Genomic DNA, 10,042 nt, shown 5'->3' with positions numbered 1-10,042 from the left:
AGTTTCGTTTTTGTACCACCATCAGTTAAATAGCTGGATTTTTTTTAGTTTGGTTAATTTTTGGGAAAGATGGCCTCTTAAGCCCTATTTTAAAAATCAATTTAAGAATACCGGATACAAATGCAGATTGAAATTTTTCATCATTCGTAAGACCCAAACCTGCTTCATTAGAGCTGAAAGTTTCGTTTTTGCGCCATCTTCAGGAAGTTTTTTGATAAATCAAATTGAGTTTTTAGCATTTTGAAAGCGCCGCTCTTGAGAGTCAATTTTCTCAAAAACTGAAAGCTATTCAAGTTTGGCAATTGGGGCATTTTGTAGAGCAATCGTTCGTTTATGGATGTGCAAAGTTTCGGTTTCGTGCCATAATCAGGAATTTTTTAATACAGTTTCGTTCAACAATCGAATATTTAGGTTCATCATAGTAGTCTCACTTTTTGCAAAAATGTAGAGAAAGGCGCTTCTTACAGAAGAATTGACGCTTTTGTACTAGAAAATAATTCTTCACGTTTAGCTTTGACCACCGCTGAAGATGTGAGCCTGCAACGGCCTAAAAGCCCAAAAAATCCTTGTTCACTTTTCCCATTTGTGTTAGTTTCAAGAATTGGATCTTCTATCAACCATTGGGGATTTCGTCAATGACAAAGGTGCTAATTCGCCGAATCTTTTTTACAGGAGATGCGTATTACTCATTGATAGTAAATCCCCAGGCCGGAAACGCGGTTTTTTCGGTACATCCAGAAATGTGGTCTTATGAGCGACCGCTGACCAATTGCAAGTAAGTCAACAGGGCCTCTCCTCTATGGCAATGACGTAGCTGCATACGTACCGTTGTATAATTAGTGATAAAATAAACAGAAATTTTTAAACAAATCCGGAGTATTTACATGACCGACCAGCCAAACTTTCGGTTAGAATCTCAGAGTTAACGGTCGGGCGAACAGGGCTGTGAATCATATCTTTCTAGTCATCCAGTAACGTTATTGTGATATTCCTGCCAATTTGTTGTTAACAGAATGAATACCAGCAGCATTTACTTTGTTAGTGTTTTAGTGTGTTTTTCTTTAGCGGTAAGTCCCTGAAGACAAGTTTTTCCAACCGCAAATAGTGTCCATTCCGATAGACTCGCACGTCTGAAGCTTCAGCAAGTGGCTTAAATTAGAGCAACAGTTTTCTGTTTTGAGACTGTATCTTATCTTATCCTGTGATTTACAACAGTTTTCTTGCAAACTCTTCAGAAGCTCTTTCCTGTTTCCAATTGCGGTGGTTAATAAACCAACGATTCAAGTTTAAATGCGCTAAGCCAACGGACTCTCCTCGTTTTCTTCGCCATGACTTGATTTGCTTAGTTTGAAGGCCCATGAAGATGAGGAGAAAGTTGTCTAAGCAAAGCTTTATTTTGTGCAAATCAGGTTTCCAAAGCTAAATGATTTTTCGTATTATAAGCGACAAAAAAGTTTTCTGTAAGCGTCGCTTATTTGCTGCTGTTTTGTATTTTTAAGGCCAGACTTCAAAAATTCCATTTCGAGAATCGGTCCAATCACAGCCTCAATGTATAATCCGACCTAATAATATATGTAAAAGAAATTGTACCAAAAAATTCTGATGGTGGATGGATTGACAAACTAAACTTGCCTCTACAAAATGCTGCATTTTCCAAGCTTTTTCGGCAAATGCATTTTCAAAACTGGCGATTTCAAAGCGCGTAAAACCCAATTTGATTTTTATTAAATATCTGATTATGGATCAACAACGAAACTTTCAGAGCCTGTAAAACAGACTTGCGGCTACAAAATGCTGCAATTCTCAAATCTGTAACTTTTTGGATCTTTGTGAGACAATATTTCAAAACAGCCTTAAAATTCAATTAATTTGAAATTTTCTAGTCGCCCACCTGATGATGGCAGAAAAACGAAACTTTTACCGCTTATAAAACGCATGTGTCTTTAAGATGATGTAAAATCCAAAAGTGTAAAGGATTCAGTTGTTAGGAATTTGATTGCTAGATAAGAGCTTATTAGGCCAACTTTTGCAAAAATGGCCCCAACTAAAAAAAATTCGAACTAATCACTTGATGATGGTTGGAGCTACAAAACGGAGCAAAACCCGATTTTCTAGGTCTTTTAGTTATTCTCCATTTACTCCTGAAAGAGGGTTTCTTTCGCTGGTTTTTAAATAAGCACTCTTTTGGTTTTGTGTTGAGTTTTGAGTATCGCCAAAAAAAAAGTCTGATGATGGCACAACAACAAAACTTTCAGCATTAATAACCGGTCAGCAGCGTTTTTGATTCTTCAGATATTTGCTACCAAAAAGACCTGATTTTATTGCAAAAACCCAAACATTTGCCTTAGTGAAACGCTGCAACTATTTCATTCACGGCGCTGTCCTTCGCTTTATTTAAATCTTCCGCTAAGGAAAATAATTACTCCACTAGAGATGTTTAAATATTTACTTTCGTTCGCGAATAAATAACAGAACAGGAAAAACATTCGAACAAGCGGCACGTTAAGTAAACCGCTTAATCCAGTCGATTAAAAGACGCATTATCCATTGAAAAATGGGGATTTCACTGTTAAACTGTCGTTAAAAAATCGCAGTTCTTAAATCACATTAATGCTTCAATTGGGAAATTTATCGGTTTACACTAGCGACGGTTTATGATGTTTTCGCGTCATAAATATATAACATTTTCCAGATTTCCGCCATGAAAACTAATTTATCAACATCAACAGCCAGTTCCATCGGGTTTATAAATATTATATAAAACATTTCCCGCTAAGCGCACTATTTCCCATTTAAAATGCATTGATTGTATTTCACTGTAATCGCGCTGTTATTGAATTTTTTGATTCTTTTTGCAAAAAAAATCAAAACACCGCCGCAGACACTCACGTGCTTCTGCACATCTAAATCGAGCTCCCTAATAAACACATTAGCGGAATGTTATATGAAAATAGCTTTGGAATTTTACTCCTGGTTTATTTACATCATCCAGACCAGGTAGCTGGGATTCCTGGAAGAAGCCCGTAAATTCCAGCTAAAGTTGATCAATTCCATTCCAGGGGCCAGTCAAACACCACGCAAAAAAGCAAAGGAACAAAGACAAGTTTAGTCCGAAAATCGTCAGCACATGCAACGCTCTGGAAATTTGCAACGAAACCCGCACTTATCCATTCAAAGTGATCCAGAGGCTGGTGAAGAGGAAGAAGAATCTGCCACTGTTCAGCAAGGTGTCCCTAATCGAGCCTGCTGATGATGTTCCCATACCGAAACTGAGGGGACCCGGCATGGAGCCGAATAATCTGTGCAAAACCAAAACGATCACAGTCCTGCCCAAAGCTGGATACGATCACAATTCTGGAGAGCAGAGGTTTATCATCAATATTAAGGATTACGTGCAGTCTGTGGTCTATGAAACTTGCGCGTAAGTAAACTTGCGTATTGTCTAAAGTTTCCTGCAATCATCAGACCGAAAAATGTTTAACGTTTATTTTCGTTTTTTTGCAGAGAGCCAAACCAAGAATGTATAGATCCAAAGATGCTGCCGTTTGGATTCCGAACACTTTGCAGACAAAAATACAACATAGTCCGACTGGTTTCGCTCAGTTCCGATGGCAAAGTGGACTATGGCAAATTTATGGTGCCCAGCACGTGTGTTTGCAGTTATTGCAACGACAACACTAACGCATTATTGCCGTTCTAAAGTCACTAAAATGGCTATTTTGAAAAAAGTGTCCGAACGCGGCAGCTGCAAGTTTACGAAGACACTTTTTTACGGAACGCTCTCTTGTTCGCATTTTTCATTGCACTACACGCAAACGCCCGCATTTATCAAAAATGCTAACGATCATCAAAAATCGAATTGGTTCCTCGAATGTATTTACTAGGTTTAGGTCCAAAACATAGAGACTTATTTTTTAGACTTGACTCTGCTATTTATTGACTATTTAATATAGATTAAGTATTTATTTTGTACCGATTTTTGTAATAAAATTGCATTCAAATTTGCCATATTTATGTGTGTCATTATTTCCTCTCAATCTAGTTTGCACAAAATATTTCCGCTGCTTGAATGAATCAAACAATTCCATTTGGGGCCGCAGTTGGAATCGGTAGTCTCACTCGCACCCATACAGTAGATGACTGAGTCAAAATGGCCTGAGCGGTGCTACGTTCCAACTTGATACCTTGACGGCTAAAAATTATCGAGTTTTGAGCGAGCAAATTTGGAATTTTTGTTTTGTTTTGTTTGTTGAGATTTTTCAGTGTTTAGTCTTAGACAATTCAAACGTCAGATCAAAAATCACTTATCGAAACTAGTTAACTTGAGTCAGCAAAATTGTGAACTAATTGTTGATTTTCGAGTTATTGTGTCGTCAAAAAGAGTTTCATTCTGAAGTTTCGCTAGATCGTCAGCGCTGCCGTACAAAACGAACGAAATTCTGAGGGTGGTAGCCATGCACGCTAGCGAAACGTTGTTATTCGTACTTACGAAATAACTCGAAAATCAACAATCAAATGAGACTATTTCTGCGTTTTTTTGCGCAGAGTTGTACAGTGAATCTGAAGCGCTGATCGAAACAAAACGTATTTTTTCAATAAAAATTTTTAGACTCCGACGGTTTATTTTAGAAACAATTTCTCGAAGTTCTTCTCGACTTCTCGATAAATATAGTATTTGTTGCACATGTCCGTAAATATTTGGTTGATGCATGATGCTGACCAGATCGATGGAAATTCCTCTCGGAAAGTATTAGAAATGAGTGAAAACTGTGTTTGTGTAGCATGTTCGGATGTAACCATTTTTTCTGATCGCCATTTCTATATGGTTCATGATAAATATTCGCCACATTGAACCGATATGGGCAATTAGGCGTTGAAACGCCTGATTTGGCGGCTGAATTGATTTTTTCGCAATTATGAAGTCACATAAAATTTTAGAAATTACCGCATACGGTCGTCATAAATTAAAAAATATCATCTGCCTATTACAAGGGGTGATATTGAAAATAAACCATTCGACAGCACTTCCACAATATAAGTTAAATATTTGCATGTGTTAAACATTTGATTCTCTTTGTTAAAATATACAGTTTTAGTGCAGATGTTCATTGGCACTAACGTTATTAGCGTGCAAACAGTTTTTGGGAACCAAGAGCATGTCACTAAACTGCACCTGAAAATCGTCAAATTTTTAGTCAAGAAGAGAAAGCTGTTCCTAACGTTTTGCAAGCATGAGGGGCTGTCATCTTCAGAGGTAGTTTTCTCAACGTAGCACCAATCTGAAGATTGAGATACCAGAATACGCTCTCCAATAAGAGTCAGCATCACCTGAAGCCGATACAGGTTGGGATTTTATATCAGTTTAAAGACGCAACCCCGTTTCATGCACGCTGAGAGTTTCGTTTTTATACCATCATCAGGAAAGTAGTTGCAATTTTCTTAGTTTAGTTGGCTTTAAGAGTCAATTTCTGAGGAACCAAAACGGGTATAGATTTGAATTGTATCGAGGAAAGACCGTTTAATGAACGGCGAAAGTTTCAATTTTTCTAAACCTTTGAGGGTTTTTAGGCTCAAGTGTCTCCTATATGCTCTGGACATTCAAGTTCCGACCGGCTCTCGATTTGAAAATATAATTTTTTTATTTGATGTTGCTGGCAAAAATCAGGATTTACTGTGATTTTAATGCATTTTTGGGTTGGTGCTTAGTTATTTTTAGCCATAAAGGTAGCAGGTTGGAACGTAGCAACGCGCAGTCATCTTGCATCTCGCCTTGATTTCTATGGGAGCGAGAGAAACAACCGATGCCAGAAACGTTCCCGAATGGAAAGCTGAGAGCATCCAAACACGAGTGTTTTCAATCGAATTCAGAGATTTTAAGTTCTCGCTGGCTTCAGCTATGAAATTGAGGTTCGAGTGTTTTCCATAAAATGTCAAAATTGCTGGTTTCCACTAGTTCCAGATTGAAAGTTGCAATTTTTTACATTACAGCATTTACAAGAAGCACAAAACAACCAGAATCTGATCAGATTTAAATGAAAGTTTCATTGATTTTCGACTTAGGGGTCTTATAGCGACTGCAAAAATTTCAAGCGGTAACTCGTTTTATGTTAGAAATTGGGATTTTTTTGGGAAACGACGGCGCCCAAAAACCTTAAAGTTTTTAGTCCAGTTCGGTGGCCCAAACAGACCAGTTTTGGAAAAATGAATGAGCATTAAAAATGTTTTTCAAAAGCGGAACCTATTGAGTTTTTCGGGGTAATTGTCCAGTCTGGGACTGTAGATTAAATTGCATATAAAAATAGAATATTTTTCTGACGCTTCGCATGCACGAGTGCTTTGCTTCTTCAGATGCGATTATTTTCCACGACGGTTTCAAAACTGGAAACGCCCCCAAATATTAATCTTTTGTTATTCAATTGCTTGTCCCACATCAACGCAAATCTTCAATTATTCAACGCATCTTTCTCTGCCCTGTGTAATGATTGCATCGAGCAGAGAAACATGTGAATGCGCCTTATCATTGTTTTCCTGCACGTTTTATCAGCATTGTACTGATGAAATACTGAAACATCATAGTTTCTTTTTATTTGCCTGATTAATCATTGATTTTTGTGTTTTGAAAGCAGTTAAAATTCCTGTTCAAAATGAAACCGATTCAATTGCGGAAACCCGACCAAAATAACTTGTGTGGGTTCCCAATTAACCGACTTTTTCGTAGGGAGCCGTTGAAATGTGGTTCCTCATCACGAGCCTACTAAATCACTTGATATGAACGTGCGATGTTTGTAAGAAACTCATCAACATTTCATAGTTTACACGATCCAAATAATGAGGCTCTGAAGACATCCTACATGTTCCCACATCATTTGCATGTTTACCAAAGAAACCGAATGTTAATGTTCTGCTTTTGAAGCTCATTTCCTGCATACGTTGACAAGTGAGAGTTTTACAGCAGCAACTTTTATGCAAACCCGATGTTTCCAGCCTATTTCTTCGGCGATACAAAGGCATTATGCGTCCCGATGATAGCTGAAGAATGGCGCTATTAGCTTGGGCGGCATGCGAAATGGAAAATTACTTAAAGTTGCAAAAAATCGACAATTTGCGGCAATTAGTTATCAGCTTTGGACGGTGTCACTTTTGCGGCGATTTCCTCTTCATTACGCAACTGTTCATTAATTAAGCCCCGATTATTAACGATTTAGTTTAGGAAGTCACTTAGGTAATAAAAGGGGGCACTTAAAACTTCAGTTGCTTAATGTTTTTAATTGCCCTTACTATGAAACGAGGTCTAACCCTTTCAAAGCTCAAGCGCACTATTCCTGAACAAATACGTTTGCAATCAACAAGTCTTCAAAAATATTAGTGGTTTGACTAGCAATCGTGCTATAGATTAGATAAAATCAGGTCTCCTATTGGTTGGAAACTCTAGTTGAGTGCTCCTAATCTTCGTATAAGTAGTGAATCAACAGACCAAATGAGTGTGAAGTTTATATCAGTCGGTGGAAATTGGTGTTTAAATATCAGCAAAAGTGAGGAAATCTACGGAAAATGTCCCTCAAGTTCTACTCAACGGTGGCCAGTCCGCCCTCCTTAGCGGTTCAGCAATGCCTAACATATCTGGATGTTCCTTTTGAACTGGAAGACCTGCTCTATACTAGTGGGCGTCATATGAGCGAGGAGTTTGCAAAGGTAAAACATATTTATTGGTTTAATGAAACAAATCCCGATCTAAATTATAAATAAATAAATCTGGGTTTCGTTGAAGTTTAAGTGCCTTAAACCGCACTGCTTTTCAGGTGATTGATATTTTCCATAAACCATGCGATTTGCTTGTTTATTTAGTCACAGTGAGTTTTTTTTCAAGTGATAGTTTTCAGATAAACCCCCAAAAAGAGCTGCCAGTGATCGATGATAATGGATTCCAGTTGAGTGAAAGGTAGTGGAAATTAGTCAATCTGGACTAGTGTAGAAACTGACTTTTCAGCAACGCCATTCTTCAGTATCTAGCAGATAAATACCCGAAGGACCAAACCTTATATCCGAAGGACGTTAAGGAAAGAGCGCTAGTCAATCACCGACTCTGTTTTGATCTCTCCACCTACTACAAACACATTTGCGACTATGCGGTCAATCCTCTGCTTTTTGACTACCAGAAAACCCCTCTGAGCTTGAAATTGACCCGGATTGCGTTGAGCAACTTTAACACTTATTTGGAAAGAACTGGCACAAAGTACGCAGCTACAAGTAGGTGTTGTATAGCTGCAACTGTCTACTGAGAGTGTTTTCCGTTTTTCGCACTTGCAGATAATGTAACCATAGCGGACTTCCAGCTGGTAACTTCAACAATGTGCCTGGAAGCCATCAAGTTTGACTTATCCGACTACCCGCTGATCCAAAAGTGGTACTCCACCTACAAGCAAGAGAACCCTGCGCTTTGGAAAATCGTAGAGCCCAGCGTCCAAATACTTGGATACTTGGTGAATAATCCGCCGGATTTAAGCAAAATGGAGCATCCAATCCATCCAATACGGAAAAGTTGATTCGACTTCAAATTGTAGATGCTTAAAATAAAGTTTGCCATTTTTGAAAACCCGATCTTTATTTTGCCATTTCTCGCAAAAATTATTGGTTTACAACTCAGTTAGTTTTAGCCTTGAAGGTGCCAGTTTGGAACGCAGCGCCGCGCAGTCATCTTGCATCTCGCCTCGATTTCTATGGGAGCGAGAGAAACAACCGATGCCAGAAACGTTCCCGACTGCCAAATCAGTTTCACTTAACTCAACAAAAATGCGAAAGCAATAAATTTGCATACAAGAAACTGGTTGGAAAATAAGAGCTGTGAATTGGAAACCGATGCATTATAATCGAGTGAAGCGGAAAATCCATTTCGACAGCTAATGCAGACCAAAAGCTCTAATAGTTTGACGGCCAAGCAAAACTGCTCAGAAACGCATCTAGCGACTATAAAAACCTCTGGAGAAGCGTCTTCTGAGTATAAGGACCCACTGGAAATCCTATAGCCAATAATCACTAGCCAGAAAATTTGGCAACAAATTAAAGTGTTCAGAATGACATTCTGCCACTCTAGAAATTCTGGAGAAGCTTCTAAGATCAGAAGCAACCACAAACTCACTCGGGTAATGCTCCAAAGCTCTCAAAGTTCGGGGATCAAGTGAAAGTGCTCAGAAACGCTTCTAGGGACTCTGAAAATGCCGGAGAAGCTTCTTCTGTGTTCAGAAGCAACAGCACAGACACTCTGGGAATGCCACAAGCAATTTCTACAAAATCGTGATTTAAAGCGAGCTTTTCAACTTTCATCCGAGTTGTTAATGATGTCTTTTTTATTAAAACGCTCCATTCCTTTTCTAGTCCTTTGCCTTTAAGTCCCATTAAACGTGCTGATAACCGAAGCGATTCACAACCAAGCATAGTTATGATGAATTAATAAGTTGGCAACCAGAAACTGTTGGCCTTGCATTATACGATCATGCTTCAAATAACAATAAATTAAATGATATCAATTTAAACCCATTAGTGGCTTCCATCGAGTGTAAAACCGGTCTGGGAGATCAGTTGAGTGCTGCCGATCTGCATGTGAGCATCTGATCAAGAAGCCAAAAATAACATTGGCTAGATTTTAGTAAATTTTAGAAGCTGACAAAATGCCTCTGAAGTTCTACTCAACATTGGCCAGTCCGCCGTCTTTAGCTGTGCGACAATGCTTGGCTTATCTGGATATTCAGTATGAGCTGGAGGACTTGGATTATAGCAGTGGGACGCATATGAGCGAGGAATTCGCAAAGGTAAAGAAAAGTTTCGAAGATTATCTGCTCATCTTATAGGAAATTGCATTGGCAACAAATTTTCTTAGAGGCGTTTTTTGCAAAGGTTTGCTTTTCGACCGGTTTTCGCTCTTTGAAATCGACGGGTTTTCCATTCCTTAAAACTAATGGGCTTTTAGGCCGTCGTTCGGTAGAATTTCTTCCTGACGTTTCGCAAGCACGAGTGGCTTGCATCTTCAGAAGTGGTTTGCTTGAAC

General features: G+C 38.6%; 3 protein-coding genes across 5 annotated transcripts in view; 2 read left to right on the top strand and 1 right to left on the bottom strand.

Annotated features, from left to right (window-relative positions):
* Window positions 1-882: 882 nt before the first annotated feature.
* On the top strand, window positions 883-4,008 carry LOC109543982. The gene is made up of 3 exons (XM_019913945.2): window positions 883-1,067; window positions 3,060-3,421; window positions 3,505-4,008. Exons 1-3 carry the CDS (start codon window positions 1,014-1,016, stop codon window positions 3,698-3,700), a joined length of 612 nt encoding a protein of 203 aa, XP_019769504.1. The 5' UTR covers window positions 883-1,013; the 3' UTR covers window positions 3,701-4,008.
* Window positions 4,009-7,462: 3,454 nt separating this feature from the next.
* LOC125505210 (glutathione S-transferase 1-like) lies at window positions 7,463-9,806 on the top strand. Of its 3 annotated transcripts, none has more exons than XR_007282012.1 (5): window positions 7,463-7,692; window positions 7,881-7,939; window positions 7,988-8,247; window positions 8,308-9,597; window positions 9,655-9,806. XR_007282012.1 is itself a non-coding variant. In XM_048668626.1 (4 exons), the coding sequence occupies exons 1-4, from the start codon at window positions 7,552-7,554 to the stop codon at window positions 8,541-8,543; spliced, it is 696 nt and encodes a 231-aa protein (XP_048524583.1). In that variant the 5' UTR covers window positions 7,463-7,551; the 3' UTR covers window positions 8,544-9,806. The 3 variants fall into 3 exon arrangements, 1 of the variants encoding a protein (XP_048524583.1); XR_007282013.1 differs by having other exon boundaries at window positions 9,638-9,806; XM_048668626.1 differs by having other exon boundaries at window positions 8,308-9,806.
* Window positions 9,172-10,042, bottom strand: part of LOC109543909 (tubby-related protein 4) — a 9,224-nt gene continuing 8,353 nt past the window's right edge. The window contains exon 16 of the mRNA XM_048668270.1: window positions 9,172-9,281. Coding sequence (XP_048524227.1) covers window positions 9,172-9,281 — 110 coding nt within the window. The remainder of the gene's footprint in view (window positions 9,282-10,042) is intronic.

This window comes from Dendroctonus ponderosae, unplaced genomic scaffold (assembly GCF_020466585.1).
Source record: "Dendroctonus ponderosae isolate FM_Combo_2020 unplaced genomic scaffold, Dpon_F_20191213v2 Dpon_F_20191213_7, whole genome shotgun sequence".
Taxonomy (NCBI): domain Eukaryota; kingdom Metazoa; phylum Arthropoda; class Insecta; order Coleoptera; family Curculionidae; genus Dendroctonus; species Dendroctonus ponderosae.
The sequence above is the reverse complement of the archived record's forward strand: the minus strand, read 5'-3'. Positions and strand labels throughout refer to the sequence as shown.